This window comes from Phlebotomus papatasi, chromosome 3 (assembly GCF_024763615.1).
Source record: "Phlebotomus papatasi isolate M1 chromosome 3, Ppap_2.1, whole genome shotgun sequence".
Lineage (NCBI taxonomy): Eukaryota > Metazoa > Arthropoda > Insecta > Diptera > Psychodidae > Phlebotomus > Phlebotomus papatasi.
Window position 1 is genome coordinate 31,951,988 of NC_077224.1, and position 17,835 is coordinate 31,969,822.

General features: G+C 36.6%; 1 protein-coding gene across 1 annotated transcript; it reads left to right on the plus strand.

Annotated features, from left to right (window-relative positions):
- The first annotated feature begins 8,592 nt into the window (after positions 1 to 8,592).
- LOC129805275 (docking protein 3) lies at positions 8,593 to 17,376 on the plus strand. Its single transcript, XM_055853077.1, has 4 exons — positions 8,593 to 8,865; positions 8,946 to 9,533; positions 14,011 to 14,598; positions 16,778 to 17,376. Exons 1-4 carry the CDS (start codon positions 8,791 to 8,793, stop codon positions 17,138 to 17,140), a joined length of 1,614 nt encoding a protein of 537 aa, XP_055709052.1. The 5' UTR covers positions 8,593 to 8,790; the 3' UTR covers positions 17,141 to 17,376.
- The last annotated feature ends 459 nt before the right edge of the window (positions 17,377 to 17,835 follow it).

Sequence of the window (17,835 nt, forward strand, 5' to 3'; positions counted from 1 at the left end):
CCATCTTCATATGCATTTCCATCTATCATTTTCACCCTTAACACTTTAACGACAAGACAGTTTTCGCAGACCGAAAATTAGCAATAAAAATGAAACCAATAAACAAAACTTGTGAAACGTTTTACATCTAAACTTTGCAAAGCCAACAGAGTTTCATTTGGTGTAGTTTTTGTCTCTATGAACAATAGGGACAAAATTAGATCAAAAATTTAAATAATTTTTCTGACGATAGCAATGGCAGATAATTTTCACTTTAATGAAAAATATAATGTTTGAGTATTGTAGTTTTTTATTCCAAAACGGTTTTACTTTAAAAAAAATTGGAAGTATAAAAAATAATTAAAATAATTTCTCTGTATAAGAATTTAAAAATTCGTAATTTTTGAGTTTAAAAAATTACTATATAGCAAATAGCTGTAGACTTTCAAGAAATATCCTAGATTCCTTCGATCTTCTACTTTGCAATTACGTGTAAATATAAGAAAAAAAAAATAACTTTAGGTAGTCAGGATAAATTATTTTCTTTATGAGACACCGGTGTTCCAATCGTCCTTGAAGGGTTAATCATCCGGATAACGGAGCGTTGATTGTAAAAATAATTTTATTAATTATTCGCAGACGTATTCTAATCGCAAAACTTTAATCTTTGGAATTCAATGGAGGTTGGTTGAATAACCCGGCTGACCCGATGAATGAAGTACAAGGAAATTTTGTTAAATGCTTCCACCATATGTAGCATAATGTTTTATCAGTGTTAATATGCAATTTCCTAAAGCAATATTATTTGGACGAACGTATGTCATTTGCATTAAATTTACTTCTCAATTACTACAAAACATTCGTGTTTTTTGCTTCAGAGATTTGTTGAAAGTACAAAGATGATTTAAGATTCTGAAAAGTTGAAAGCTCTGCTAAGTTCAAGATCTTAGTCACCTTAAGGTGTTTTAAATCCTAGGAAGGTATTCCTCCAAGAACTGAAGTATATTAATGTAGTGCAGATTAAGAGGTTGTAGTGTCAGATTTAGACTGAAAGGGCCTGGTTACTGACCGGACAATGGTGCGTGGGACAGTGTGATGGGAAATTAGAACGATTCTTGTATATGGTGAAGTGATCACCCTATGCATCTTCGCGAGCACTCCTCCGGAGTCCAATACACAGACGGAATGGGGTGGAGGAGAGCGAGAAAATCTGCGTGCAGAGGAAAGAGATTATTCAACTCTGTCCCGCGACGGGAAATTGGTGCAAGGCAAAAGAGAGGTTGGCTGCCAATGCACAAATATTTTGTAGAGGGAACGACGAAAGAAATCCCAGAGCACAAATGTTCCTTTTTCGCATACAATTCCATAGCCAGAGTGCACAAGTCCACATCCAACATCACCATATACAGTGGAGTGCCTATAGCATGCATATAATGATGCCTATATTCATATTTTCTATACGGAGTGTATACTTTTCGCAATATACCCAGTCATTCTATATAGAAGCAGTGTGCAGAATTATGTATCTGGCTGTCTGGCTGTAACACAGACAGTTCTTATCGATTCGTACTTATGTGTATATGATTGTATATAGTCGTCTATATGTACACCTTCTGTGCATAAGCGTGGTTGAGCAAGAAGGAGAGATTGAGAGGGTAACGGCGAGACAGAGAGATGGATTTTTTGGGGAGCGCGAATGGGGCAAAGAATGATGGAGTCAGACACTTTTTGAGGGCATAAACTTTTGCAATCAAACCCTATCACACGCAGATGCGTTTCGTATACTTTAAGATGAAAGCTTTGGTGCATCCGCATGAGACGTTCTGTGTAAGTGCATTAGGAATGACTCAAAAGCATCTAAGTAAATTCACCGTATATGGAACTTGATAAATCCCGGAGGACCACCCGCCTGCAGATGCAGTTTTCCTTGCAGCCAATGTCAACCCTTTATCCTGCACCCACAAAACGCATATTACGACTGACGCCCGAGAGATGAATCTCGACCTCCGCCGGAGACAGAGACAGCATGAATGGCAGAAAGCTGCCCAGAAAGGAGAGGACGTTTTCACAATGAAAATCGATCCGTGTCGTGGAAAGTTGTCTCTGTTCGGTGGTGCTTTTTCACACTTTCATGCGAATGGTCAGTTATTCGCGGTCGGGAGGGAGAGAAAGGTCAAAGACCCAGATGAGCTATCAGACGCAGACACAATAATATGAATCAGTATTGCAAAAATAGCAAATTATATCCACTTACCCAATTGGATCCACACACACGCATTCGGTGAGTTTTTTTTTCTTTCAAACTCTTTTGATATTGCTCTTTTTTAATGCAGACTCGAACGCACCAAAGTCACAAAAGATGCAGGAACCACATAAGTGGGATGAGAGCTTTTCTGCACAACACATTCTCTCCTCGTCAGATAGTTTCTTTACCCGTACATTTATCCGTCTCGATGTTGAGGAGGCATTGTAGACGAAGGTTTTTGAATGGGTTTCTTCTGCATTTTTTTTTCAGGGCAGGTGCCTTGCACAGAGGATATGGCGTGTTTATAGATTTTGAGATAAAAAATTTTCCGAAATTTTCCTCAATTTGCGTACTCAAAGTCTCTTCACAAAATTCCATTCCACCTACATGAATTCTCAAGTGTATAGCCACTGCCAGTTGATGCAGTTGAAGTTTGCACAGGAAATTATTTGAGCACTATCGTCAATATTAAATGCAATTTGTCATGATGCACAATGAGCTATATCCATACAACACATAGGTGGTGAATAAAAATTAGATGAATTAATTATCTCAATTGTATGGGCAATTTTTGTGAGAGGATTTGCCGGGATGGCCGGGGGGGGGGGGTATGACATTGTTACTATCTGCAGTCTCTTTATCTCCCAAAATATATTTATTTTTTCATCGCTGTTTTATGCAGTGGCACTATTTATGTATGGATTTAAATTGTCCCTGACACAATTAACTAGCAAGGACGGATGCACAAGTTTCTGCCTCAAATTCGTATTCTTTTCATTGAGTGATTTTCAGCGATCGTGGCTGGGACGTTATGCTATGTGGCATTTTTTTTCCTGCAAATAAATCAGTTTCTTCAAGCTAGAGGGTAGATAGAGTATGCATCCCACTTCTGAGGAAAATTGTCTCCTTGCCCGGATTTCGCACTAAATGACTAAATACGACGGAGTGATTTCGTGTGAACGTCCAATGGATGCTATATTGCATTCTTGCGAATTTTATTAATAAATCGCTAATATAATTATCTCTATCTCGAAATTAACACACACCACCGAGCACGCGTAAGCACTTGTGATTGCTGACACATACAGAGGGCGCCCGCGAGGAAAGTGCAGTGGAGTGTGTGTGTGTTGGTGGGGAGAGATGGGGTCTCCGTTGAAAACTACGTTTTATTTTAATGTTGCCGTTTTTAATATTGACGTCGATTATATTTTCTGCATGGGCACAAGGAATGTTATATACCCAAGTTGTACCGCACGAAATTTATTAATAAAATCTTCCCTAGATTTCTTTCATATTATAAATTGCCATGTTGGCTTGCAGTTGTGTCTCATTTTCGGATCAAGGCGCACACGAAAAGTCTTCTCCGTTGCATCCATTGTGGGGGTATCCAACAAAGTGCAATTTTGCCACTATACCCCAATTGCTCTCTATCTCTTTCTTCCAACAAAAATGGCCTTTCTCCTTTTGCTACCATGTCTCTCTTCCTGTGGTGAAAATAATTTTCGTTTTTCTTTTTTTTTTTTTTAAATTTTACAGGAAAAATTCTCTGCCCTCTGTGCAAGATTTCCCTTTAGTCAGCAGATGAAAGAAATACAGAAAAGGCAATGCAATAGCCACTAGTCGAATGCAATGATGACGATGAATAATCCAGTATTTTATGCACATAATTGGTGTAGAGTGTATTGCAAAAAGTATGCCTACAAATGCATTTTGTCGTTGACTCTGCATTTAATACCAACACACAAGACACCAACAATTCCGACAAATATTCAATTTCACTCTATCACCGAGGAACTTCGTCATTTTCAAGCATCTCCAACAAATAAAGTCTGTGGAAAAATTCTTCTATTCACCATAGAGTAAATTTTAAACGTTATCCCCCCTTCGAAAAAAAAAGCCCCGGTGCAATTTTCACAAAGAAAAAGCTCCCATTTCCTTTCAACCGGAAATCCACCATCACTTTTCTTTCCGCTTTCTACTAGTTTTTACCCCCCTATACTATTGTGATCCTTTTTAAAAAAAAAATCGTTTTATCTTATTGATATGAAAAACTTTTCAATTGTACTGAAGAAAATTTTTGCTCTGTTGCCCCTCAAGTATAAAAAAGACACTTCACCGTCGAACAGAAATCATCACAACGCAACGGCTGAGAGAGAACTAAAACTTGAAAATGCAATATTCGCGCAATATGCACCGAGAAAGTGGGCTTTAAAAGAGAACGAGAAGAGTCGTGACATGAACCCTGCGCTGTTGCTCACTTTACTCAATGCATCGTCCAACTCCCATTTTACACTTTCACCCATCGAAAACTACCTTTTGTCTTCCAGCTTTTAATACAGGAAGGGTTGAATTAACCCTTACTTAAATAATATAATATACTAGAAATACTTGAGATATTGTGGGATCAAAATAACCGAGGACTTGGAAATCGGGCATAGTAGCACAACTGGTGATGGTGGCCCGTCAAGATTACTCTTGTTAAGGGTGTGTTGATGTACTCGTAGCTCAGGATCAACTGACTGTCGGCTCAGAGCATTATACCATCGGAAGGCATGATCGCTCTCTGATTAAAGATGCACACCCTTCACCTCCCACTCAGAGGGCTAACCCTAGGGACAAGGCACGTTGTGCACCCAATCAGTCTCTGGGAATTCATAATAACGGCAGGGACTTTGGCCGCGGAACCGATTCGTCTTACAATATAAAGTTCATATTAGGTGAGATTCTTAACAATCTCACCTACTATAATCCTAACAAAATTTCATGTCGTCCGATCGACCTCAAACTTGGCCAAAATGTGTTTCGCCACTTCCTGATCACGAATATATATGTGGCTAATTTACGTTCCCGGCCGGCCGGCCGGCCGGCCGCTCTTTGGAGCTTAATAGCTCCTAAACTAAAAAAGATATCGACTTGCGGTTTTCGGCAAAGGTTATTATTATTAATCGTATCGAGATATATTCATTACAAAGGTAATCATTTTTACAATGTCCATATCCCGTGTTAGAAGAACCTGCTAGTCCGTTTGTAGACTCGCCCAGGAGCGCCTTCCCCGTATTGTGGATGCTTCTTCTATGCTCCCGGAATTGTTGGGCGTAGGCGGTGCATTATATTACGTTATTAACATATGAAAATTGTCTAAATTAGACATTCAGATCTTTGCACCGGGCGGGACTCGAACTCACAACAGTAAGTCGAGCCAGGGAATCGATCCGCCCAAGAGCCAACGGTCTTGCCTATTGCGCCACTGATTCCCCAAAGGTTATATATCGGGTGAAAATTGCAACTTGGTGCATTGACCCCCACCCCCCCACCCCTCCTTCCGCCATTTTGAATACACCCCTTTTTTGTTTTCTCAATAGCTCAGCCCCTATGGCATCGATCGGGCTCAAATTTTAGTATGTTATAGCTGGGCCTCAGAGCTTTCCATCAATACCAAACTTAAGGTCCCCCGACCCCCCTGACCCGAGCTATAAGGGTCCAAAAAAATTTCTTAAAATGGCCATAACTCCAGTTCTAATTGTCAGAATTTAAAAAATGAGGGCTTTTTGGAAAGCTCTCATGAAATGCCACTTCCCCTTCTAACATCACAAGTTCATAAAACCACCGCTAGGGGCGCTATTATTAAAAAGAAAATTTTTAAATCTTAAAAGTTAAATAACTCAAAAATGCCTTATGCAATCGGGCTGAAATTTTAGTATGTTGTAGCCGTTGATTATACCTATCAAACAAAAAAAAACCTTAAGTCGATCCATAACCCCTGACCCGAGCTATAAGGGGTCAAAGTTCGAACATTGACCGGCCTCTATCTCCGGTTCTAATTAACATAGCGACCTAAATTTTACCTTTTTGGTTTCGTCTCGATGAGCGCTTTCAGATGGAAGTTCAAAAAGTCACCACAGGTGGCGCTGTGATAGCGTCAAAATTCATCGAAATTCAAAGTAATTTTTCTCAAAAACAGCATTGTGCAAGTTAATCAAATTTCAGAGTGTTGTAGTCCAGTCTAGGACGTTTCCAAAATAGGGCGTAAGTGCGCTGTGGTTAAAACAGATTTGGAGATATGAGGAGTCAAAGTTCACAAAATTTAAAAAATCATATCTCCGGTTCTATGTGACCGATTTTGATGAATGAGGGCTTATACGAAAGGTCTCACCTAATGCTACAACTTTCTAGAATATTTGAACTTCGTGGGACCAACACCAGGGGCGCCACAGTCGAAAAACCAATTTCAATATCACATAATCTCAATTATCTCGACTGTCGCTAAACCGATTTTGATGATTACTTCAACATAATTATAGAGGACATTTGTCTCTACATTTCGTCCATACATCATTTTTCGATCAGATAATGCGATCTGTCCGATTTTGTCGTTTAAGTGTGAAAAAATTGATTTTTCCCATAATAACGCTTTGAAACCACTCAGATACCAATTTAACTACTTCTTCTCGACCAAGACACTTAAAATAGGGTTTTAAATGGAAAGTCTCACAAAATACAACAATTCTTTGATATAGTTGAAGTTCATCAAATGAACACTTGGGGCACTCTGGATGAAAAAAACAAGCTAAGAAACAAAAAACCTCGCTTATCTTGGCTTCTGAGTAATCGATGAGATCATGTTCTATGGGAAAATTATAGAGAACATTCTGGTCTACATTTCACCCATATATCACTTTTGTGCCAGTTCATCCAAATCCTTGATATTTTGGTTTAAATACAAAATTTGTATAATTTCGCGAATTTGATTCAAGATAACTGAATGGCGTCTCCCAACTTCAGCTCTAAATCGAATTTGCATGCACTCCGAGTTAGCTCACGTTAAGAATCTCACCTACATAAGCCGGTTAGGATTATCTGTCCCTTTTTACTTGTAATTTTATTGCTGCTATAGAGTCGAAAAACACTAATTTTTTGTTTTGAATTTAAATGTTTAGGCATTTTTTAGAGGAATATTTTAAGTAAGTGCATCGAATCCAATATTTCTTACCAAATATAGTAAGTGTCATGTAACTTTTAACGAACAAAATTTAATTTTTGAATAAATAATCTGCTAATTGAACATTTACTTACATTCGGCGAATACATAAAATTTTTATTTGGTTAGTTAATATTTCATTTTATATTATTTTTATATAAAAATAAGCCATGGCGGAAAGTGGTAATGTTATAAAATTGATTCACCACCTGTCGCCATTGCTTTTCAATAGGCGACGCTAACTTCACTTCATACATTCTCAGTTGTCAAATTTGCTTTATTTACTTTCTAGTCTAATAATTTGATTTCTCAAATAAAAGTGAAGAAAAATCATTTAATAAGAACAATAATAAGGTGGACATGAGGAAAAAGAAATGCTGAATGTGTTCTTTGCATAATATTGCCCAAAATAATCGAGTTTGAATTTTTCCAAGTGGGTAGCGAGAAGTGGTTACAAAACTGGCGAAAAGTGGTAAAAAATGGCGACGAAGTGGTTATTTTTGCATTGTTAATAAAAATCAGGTTTTTAGATACTCCCGCGTTAAATTGTAGGACAATTGTTTTGACTAATCCTGAGCCAATATATCTAAGTAGCTTTGTGTCAAATTTGAGTTATCTGATAATAAGGGGTTAAAAGTTATAATACAATTAATTTCACTTTTTCCTAAAAGTGGCGATAAGTGGTTACTCCACCCTACGACTAATCCGTCTCTCGGTTTAATCCGAGAGACAGCTTACGTTAGTGGGAAACTTATTGAAATTTAATCAAGTCGTTATTTTGATTATAATTATTTTAAGTCGTCTCTTGGCTTAAGTCGTAAGTGTGCCTAGGGCATTAGGCTAGAGGCCAAGCCCCTGCCAAGTTGCCTAAAAGTCAATACCAAAAGCTCATTGGGCTGGGCTGGTGTAGGGTAAGAGTGCCAAATTTCGGCATAGTTGGATGCAAGCGTCAAAGTCTCAAGTTTGAAATGTAATATTTTAAATACAAATTGATTTTTTTAATTCTTTCTTCTGAAAGAGTGTTGCTTGGAACCTTGTAAAGAGTTTACTGTCTTTATTTACTCTAAAATCATTCTTAATACATTTTAAAATGAATAAAAATGTAGACATAGCTTTGGTGCCCTATTTCGGCCACCTTCATTCTCATAGTTCCTTGCCCTTCGGGATTTCTTTAAATGTCTTTTTTTTACGTCATCTCGTTTGTCGAAGTTACATTTTTTGTTATTCTTTTGCATTGTATAATCTCTAGAGTACGTAAAATCTAAAAGTTCATGGAAATTCGAGGAAAAAAAGTGGCCGAAATTGCAAGCTGTCCGGAATTTGGCACACTTACCCTATCATTTAATGCTGATGCTAACCATTTTTAACGGTGTGAGAGATTTCCAACGGTCATTTCAAAATGGCCGATATCGAAGAATGTCGCAATATCTTCTGACAGTCATCAGCGAAGAAAGGAAATGTGAACAGTGAGCAATACGCATTTATCTGCAAAATCTTTTGTAAAAAATAGTCTGCCGTTGTTCTCTCTGTGATTAATTTTGTGACAGTAGGTGGACAAGGGAATGATAAAAGTGCCCTATGCAGAAAAATGGATGTGGACGCTCCTGTGTGTGCGGGATCTGTGATAATTCAAGCGCAGTCCAAAAATCGCATCTCAAAGAAGGTTGGAGTGCCTGCCAATTGCACCAATTAGCATCTTTTGTCGTACTAATTGTCTAGCCTGGGCTCTTTTTTGTTTTGCAGAAATCATCTAATCACAAGTACTGCCTGCTGTTCAAAGCCAGCCGCCATGGGATCGAGCGATTGGAGATTGCGGATTCTGAGACTGACAAAAACCCGCGGATCGTCACTTTGGAAAATTGCGTAAAGATTACATCGGAGGCACCGCCGGCCAATTTAATTCATATCGTCACAAAGACGGAGAATGTGACGGTGGGCACACATGGTGAGGAAGAACTCAAGAAGTGGCTGTCCGCCCTGCAAACGGTGGCTTTCAATGAAAAGACAACCTGTGGCTTGAATCGGAGTTCTGCCATAGAAGAGGATAACGATTTGTATTGTTCATCCTACAGCGATGGCATTTTCACAGTTAAACTCATTCCCTCCGACACTTCCATACGCTGCAACCTGCCCATGAAACCCTATCGTCTGGCCTTGACTACAGTGGAGCTCCAATTGCGATCATTTGAAGATGAATCAGTCATCATTGCTAAGTGGCCATACCGGTTCATCCGGAAGTATGGATACCGTGATGGAAACTTTACTTTTGAGGCGGGACGCAAGTGCGAGACAGGGGAGGGTATCTTTCGCCTAGATCACGCTAATCCACAGGTAAGGATTCATTTTTCTCACAGATTTTTTTTCTTAAATTATATTGACTGACTTTTAACCCTCAAATATTTATTCCTAATAAGTTCGAGCATTCTGCGAATTTTGCTTTGCCATTGGGTGAAATTCTTAACAATCTCATTTACTATAATAATCCTTTCAACAAAAGTTTCATATCCTTCGATTGTAGAATTATTTTCTGTTTCATGTAAGTTTTTATTTAACATTTCTTTTAGTGTCAGGATTGTATTTCTCATTTATTGCCATTTTTATACTTTTATTTTTAATTATTTGATTTTTATGATTGGAAATATCAATTTCCAAATTTTCATTGTTTGTTGTTTACTTTTATAAATTGTTATTTTTTTCTAATACTAATTTTGGATTATTTTAAATTAAGTTACTTACAGTAATATTGTATTTTAGTCATGTATATCGTAATTCCTAAAGATTTTTATTTATTTATTTTTATTTTTGTGTTTAACAATATTTGTGTTGGGGAATTAAGTTTTCTTGTTTTTTTTTTTATATATATATTTAATTAGTAAAATTTTATTTGGATTGATTTGAATATATCATTTTGAAAAAATATGAATTTAGTATATAGAATTACATTTTGTGGTAATGTCTGATTTTCTTCAATCCTTTCTTGAGAAGTTATATAGTTTAGTAACGTTTGCAAATGTAAAAGTAGTTGAAATTAGAATAAAATGAAATGAAAATGGTATTGGTTACAAAATTGTTCCTTGAGGACAACCTGCTTTTATTTCTTTTGGATGAAATTTTCTAAATGTGATATATTAACTGTGATATATCTATTTTTAAGGTAACTATTGAGTACGAGTACAATGTGACAATGACATTTGAATTTAATTAATTTATACAACAATTTGTTTATTCGAATTTTTCTTTATTTTATTAATATTATAAATGTTTATTCAATATCTAAGAATAGTCTTGATACTCATATTGTTCGTTTGGTAAAATGTTATTCTTATCAATGTAAAGGGATATTCTATCAACCTTTGCTATAACTTTGCTAAGTGATGAAAGAAGGCTGATGGGTCTTAAGTTAACAGCAATGCTTGACAGTTTTCCAGGTTTTGGAAAAGTAACAACTTTTGGGTTTTGAACTGTTTTGGGAAGTAATCTTGTGATGGAATTGCAGAAACAATTTTTGATAACATATCGCTTTTTGATATGATAACGCTCTTTGGGGAAAAATTTTAATGACTGACCCTATACACCAGGGAAATTTATGAAATATATGGCATTGCTGAAATTCTGATAGTTTTCCTGCTCAAGCGTGAACAATTTGCTACAATATTCCAAATACTCATGAAAACTTCTTATAGTGTTATATAGATGCGATGAGATAGTTATACCATCTTCGCCATGAGCATTGATTTGTTTTTAAAAGTTTTTTGCTGCATGAATTCTATAGAAAGAGCAGTATAGAATTCATCGATTTTGAGTTATTATAGTTAGGGGCCTCTCGACATTTCATTTTTAAATACGTTTTTGCATGGAGACACTGAAGACTATTGGCAAGTTTTTTCCTAAAGAGAATTGACTTATCATTTTAATATATTTCGAAATTGTGCTTTATAAGCTATCTAAAAAGACATATTTCATAATGCTCGCCGAAATAATACAAAAACTACGAGAAAATTTGTTTAAGTCGCGGTGCAATATCTGCAAAATTTTTAAAAGGAAAAGTGAAAAGTATCTTTACTTTTTATTAGGCTTGATGGGCCCCTGTATAATATATTTCGACGCCTTACCCCCTAAAAGGAGTCATATTTTGGCACAATTTTGGATATTTCGGGTTTTTTTTGACGTCAAGTTTTTTGTCCGTCTGTCCGTCCGGCTGCCGACTCTATACCCCTAGAGGCCAAACGTTTGGAAATAGAGACTTGAGACATTCGGGGGACTCCCCATAATTGGACCCAATTTTTCCCCTCCAAAACCATGTTTACTGGGATTGCTCGAAAACGCGTCTTGAGGTGTAGAAAAATATGTAGTAAGGGAACCACAACACATGTTTCTTATAAGGGAGGTCATCGAGTCATCAAATTTTAATTGGCTTCATATTAAGAACATAGACGGGGATGGGCATCATAAGGATTGTGTCATACTCAAAAAGTGCTAATTTTTTTTTTCCTTTAAGAAAAGCAAGCATAATGATTGCATGCAAAACTGTATATGATAAAGAAATTCCTAGAACCAGCAGGTGCTGCCCGCTGCAGCAGTGACGCAGCGGGCAAGCGGACGGTGTTTATAACGCAAAGGTCTCGAGTTCGATTCTTGCTTAGCGCCGCTTTATTTTTTATTTGTTTTTTTTATTCCTATTATTTTTTATTATCAGATATACATTTATTCATCGTTTCTTTAATCACTGACCGTTTTTTTTTTAAATTAATATAGCAATATTTGCTTTGCACTGTTACTCCTAATATAATTGTTTAACTAAAGTAGCGTTTTAAAAGCTCTTACGTGTTTGCTGATTTTAATCTTTTTTTAAAGGAATATAAATTAAGAATTCATCCTCATATGGTCTTATTTGTCCTACATAGCTATTAAATATTAAAACAGAGGACAATATTCACTATGAGCATATCGAATTATAGTATGACTCACAATCACGCCCCTGGCAAGTTTCCTGAAATTTGAAGCCACTTTCTCATACTTCGATTTAAATTTATATGGGAATTTTTTTTGCACTCGCGACCGTTACACTAAATAACAAAAAAGTGAGAAGTGTTTCCGTATTATAGGATAACTTTCCGTATGGAGGGATAAATATACTAAATTTTTGTCTAAATAAGTTTTTTCCTCGGAGCACTGTGAGCTGAGTTCGAGATCAATTTAGGAATTGGCTTCAAATAGCTCCATATAAAAAAATTAATTTGCCACATGCTTGCTCACAATCAATTTAAGCAAAGGCTCCCAATAAGCTTTTACAAAACAATATTGAATTGAATTTTCAAATATAGCAAAATTCAACATATCTTGATTTTGTGCAGATTATTGACTATAATAATTCTCTATCCTTTGTACACACATAGATTTAATGATTTATTATTTTGCAAGACACATTGCTTAGGCAAATGATTTAAAAAATAAATAAAAATAACGCTATATCTGAGACAAATAAGACCATATGAGGATGAATTCTTAATTTCTATTCCTTAAAAAAAATTTAAAATGAGCAAACGCGTAAAAGAGCTTTTAAAACGCTACTTGAGTTAAGCATTCATATTAGGAGTATATTACAGTGCAAAGGAAATATTGCTATATTAATGATAAAACAAAACGGTCAGTGATTAAAAAAAAACGATAAATAAATTATATGGTGAAAAAAATAATAGGAATAAAAAATAAATAAAAAATAAAACGGCGCTAAGCAAGAATCGAACTCGAGACCTTTGCGTTATAAACACCGTCCGCTTGCTCGCTACGCCACTGCTGCACCTGCTGGTTCTAGGATTTTCTTTATTATACAGTTTTGAATGCAATCATTCTGGTCGCTTTTCTTAAAGGAAAAAAAAATTAGCACTTTTTGAGTATGACACAAATGATGCCCATCCCCGTCTATGTTCTTAATATGAAGCCAATCAGAATTTGATGACTCGATGACCTCCCTTGTTAGAAGCTAACTCTTTCACAGTTTCATTCACTTGGCCTGGCCGATACAAGATTTTAGGAGTTCACTTATTTGTAGATAGGACGTCATATTATTATGTCATAATTAGGAATTATACTCTTCGTAAGAGTCAAATAGGAAAAGTTGGTTTAGTCCCTCAGTCCCGGCATTATGCACTTCGGGATTATGCATCTGAAGAGATAATGCACATACAATTATGCAAGTTTGCCTACTTTTAGGAGTCAATTTCTGAAATCATTTTTGAAATACGCCTGAATGTATACTATATTGCGACGTGGGAAATTTTAAAACACTGTGCTTCTTTTTCAGTATAAAACTTTTAGTTCTTTTATTAAGGTAAAATTTTTAAATAACCTAACCATTTTTTGAAGAAGTCTGGCCAAAAAGTACTGTTTGTTAATGCATTTCTATCATTTCTATTAATTTAAACAGTTGAATCTTTTGACTACTTTTACTCCGCGTGAAATTCGTTCTACGGCCGATTTATTCAAAAGAATGCCCCTGCGGGTATGCAAATTTTCTCGATGCATAATGCCATTTCGCGTGTTTTTTTTTTCAGTTCCGAAAATGTGCATAATCCCGGGACTGAGTGTAACCGGCAACAGTTTTTTTCTAGGTCAAAAATTAAAACTAGAGAGCGTATTTTTTTTAAATAAATTTAGGTAATGTTAGGTTTCTTGAAAACGTCTTAGTGTTCCTAGCAAGTCTAAATCGGTTATGAATCGGTATAAAAAAATGCACCGCTTGTGCTTTCTGTAGTATATTCCTTTTAAACAAATTTCTAACTTATCTTACAATTATACATATCAACAGGAGATTTTTCGCTGTATGTCCAGCAAGATGAAGTGCATGAAGAAACTGATCAATGGAGAGAGTGTCTCGAGTTTGGAATGTGGAGAGAGTCAGCTCAGTGCGGCTCTATCGATGGAAGCTGGCTCTAGGAGTCCACTACCGCCATCACCTAATCAACCATCCGTCCAGGATACTGACAGTTCACCGCTGCATCAGAGTTTTGCCTCAATCAGGGGTTTCATTTCCTCCAGCGATTCCCTGAATAATGTATCCACCAGCAGTTCTATTCCTCTCCTCAAGCACATTCCCCATAAGCCGCCGCGCAAGGGATTAACAATCCCATTGCCTGGAGCTCCAGAGGAATCGTCAAAGGATAAATTTCGGAATCTACCTAATTATGAACCTATTGCCATTCCACTACACGAAAATACAACGGCGGAAACGACGGAAAGTGAGAGACAACCTCCACCGGCTCCAGAACGAGACTATGAGAGTATTGAGACAATTACGGACGCATGGAGGACTCTAGGTATTGATGAAGTGAAACACACTGAGCAGATCCATACGCCCGAGGAGGATCTGATTGAGTTTGTGAGGACGAGTGCCAAGGTGAGTTAAAGGCATCACTCAATTCTATTCCTTTCAATTCTTTACTAATCAGATGTGCTTGTGCTTTATTCAACCAATCAAGCCAATATGGTTTAATAAGATATTTTAATTTTTTAGTATACGAAATGGGCGTGGTCTATTATTTCATGGAAAAATCCTTTGCAATATCTCGCCGGATTACATTGACTTGTCCCGAACATTATAACTGGAATCTATTGTTTTATACAGTAGAGTCTCCTAAATTCGAACGCTCGTGGGGTATTTTTTGACAAGCTCCGGGTTCTGTATTCATGAAAATGTCAAAATTTTGAACTTGGAGCCCCAGTATCTAGACAATCGCTTGACCTACGTCGTATTTTATATATGTTCTGAAAAGGCCTTGACATCACTTAGAGCATACTAAAATTTCAGCTCAATCGGATGAGATTTTTGTTTTGACAGTTATTCAAAATGGCGGACAGAAATCAACATGGCGACAATACCATCTTATAAATCTCGGTCATTTTATCTTAAATTACCGAAAAATTGGATAATTTTTAGCCAAATACTTCTATAATAAAGCTTTAGAAAGACCATTATATGCAATTTTATAACATAAATCATGCCTTCTTAGGGAGATAATAGTGAAAAAAAAATTTAATAAAAATAATGAACAAAATCAAAGTGGATTATTCTAGCTAGATAAAGGATAATGGGCAAAAGTGGTCTATGGTGTGACCACCAATGAGACCTATATCATTGAATAGGCAATGGTATAGGTAACAACTTTTGTTCTGGGACCAAAGTTCTAAACAATGGGGGAAAAGTTCTAGAGCGAAAAAACTGTTTTCGTTGAAGAAAATCTCTTATACGAAATGTTCGCATTTATACTGTCTTTTTTTCAAGGGAAAGAATAAATTGTAACATACAGTAGACTCTCTCAAATTCGGGGATATGGGACCGAAATGTCAGCCGAATTAGCCAGAAATTCGGGCGACAAACTTTTTGAAATACAACGATTTTTTATTCATCTGCATATAGATATTGAGTTTACACACTCATATATGAAACGCTCAGATCAGAAGTGGTCTCCTTTGTATGCATTTCCCTATTAAAACAGTCCACTTCTGCTCTGAGCGTCTCATATAACGTAAATTGCATGAAAATGTCTTAATAATGCAAAATCATAACCAAACTAAGACAAACCATGCCAAATTTGAGCATATTTGATTCATTTGATAATCATAATCAAACTTGAAAAATGACAACAAACTTTTTTCAAATGTAACCGCTGCCCGAATTAAAAAGTAGCCCGATCTTAAAAGAGCCGAATTAGCGAGAGTCTACTGTAAAATATATTAAATGACTGCATATTCGCAAAATGGACATAAAAGCATATGTCTTTACAATGCATGGCATGCGAAGGGGGACATTTAAACATGATAGCTCAAAGTCAAAACTTTAAACCTTATATCTCAGAGATTTATCAACCGAATTTAATCAATGAATACTCAATCGAAATATATACACACACGGTTAAAGAGCCTTCCATTACCCTTGATCCTATACGAAATTACTGATTTCTACTTCTTTTCACAGAGGAGTTATAGTGGAAAATGTCATTATTTTGTATGGGGGCTACAAGAAGGAGTGGAAGGGGGAGGAGCCTATATACATGGTTAAGGAAGCTTTCATAAACCTTCATCTCATACCAAGTTTCAGCTTTCTATTTATTCTCAGAGGAAAGTTAAAATGAAGAGAGTCCACATTTTGTATGGGGGCTACTGGAAGGAGAGGTGGAGGGAGGGGGTAGTATCCATGGATAAGTAGCTTAAGTCATACATTGACCCCATACCGAATTTCATCATAATCGGTTTAGCCGATCTTTAGTAATTCGATGCCAAAACAGTATTTTTTTTCGAAAGGATAAAGGCGTTTTGGAAAGGACTCCCGGCGAATATCGTCCTGGGTTTCGGTAGTTTTTCATCCTACACCATTACCTATAAAATGCGCCTAGTCCCATCTGTGGTCGCCACATAGACCAACTCCTATACATTTTTGCCCAATGTCCTTTATTATTTCGTCCTTCTGAACGAGGCGGGATGGAAACTTGTCCAAAAGCAAAGCGCACTTATCAGCTTTCAGATATAGCTAGCATTCTCGTATAAAATAATGGACTCAAATTTGAAATTATGTCTAGGTGACACGACCCACTTTGTCTATCGCCCCCGTCGAATCGAGTAATCCGGACGCTGAATTTGCGGAGCACGATGACTACGATCGCTTGGAGTTTTTCAGGAGTAACAGCAAGGTTTCCGCTACGTACAAAACCGTCATTCCTATTGTGCCACCTACACCTCCGGTGTCCAAGCCCCGTTCTGACGACTACGAAATCGTGGGTGATCCAGATACTCAAGCCTGTCGTCTAGCCGATGATAGCTATATGGGATATGGCGTATTGCGGAAGCCACAGAACCAGACACAACTCGATACACCGGAGCTCGATCACCACAAGTACAACGGCCTGGATTATGCGATTGTGAGCAAGCCCAAGAGAGTGTGACTTCCTCCGCCACCAAAGACTTGTCGCCATACATTCCTCGGGGACCATTAAAGTGCCTTCCCTATCGTCAGGGACACACCGCGTTGCCATAAAACACTCCACATCGATGGAAAATTACAACGAGCAATCTCGATCGGAGGATGACTTCAGATTAAGTATCGCCATCCTGTACTTAATCTAGATGTATCTCTTTGTATATAATCTCATATTTTAATTAAAAAAAAAATTAAATAGCAGTTCTCATAAAGTTCTCATAAACATTTATTTTTAGTTTTCCTGAAAACAATTTCCTAAGAAACTTAACAAGGCTTCGGGGAAAGGCTCATAATTTTGTCCAGTTTCTTATTTTGGACACTTTGAGGATAACATTGGACACTAAAAATGAATTGATTAAAATGATGGATTTTTATTCCAATATTTGATGAATAATGAATTCTATCTAAATATTTGTTCTTTTTGGAAGATTTTAACACTAAATACGTTAAATTTTAAATATGATTTAAGTTAAAATTGTTTTGTTGAAAATTCAGTATGAGCAATTGCTTACGAGAAATATGACAGAACTTCGTGTTTACATATGAGTCTTATTTAGCTGTGGTGAAGTTGGGTGAAGTACTAACAATGTTAGCTCTTTTTGAGTGATATTATTGATTCATTGAATATTGTGTTGATTCACGTTACTGGTGATTTGTACA

Coding starts and splice junctions, on each gene's coding strand:
- LOC129805275 (XM_055853077.1), top strand. CDS start 8,791: ATGGATGTGGACGCTCCTGTGTGTGCGGGATCTGTGATAATTCAAGCG. Junction 9,534..14,010: donor TAGATCACGCTAATCCACAG/GTAAGGATTCAT, acceptor ACATATCAACAG/GAGATTTTTCGCTGTATGTC. Junction 14,599..16,777: donor TTGTGAGGACGAGTGCCAAG/GTGAGTTAAAGG, acceptor AATTATGTCTAG/GTGACACGACCCACTTTGTC.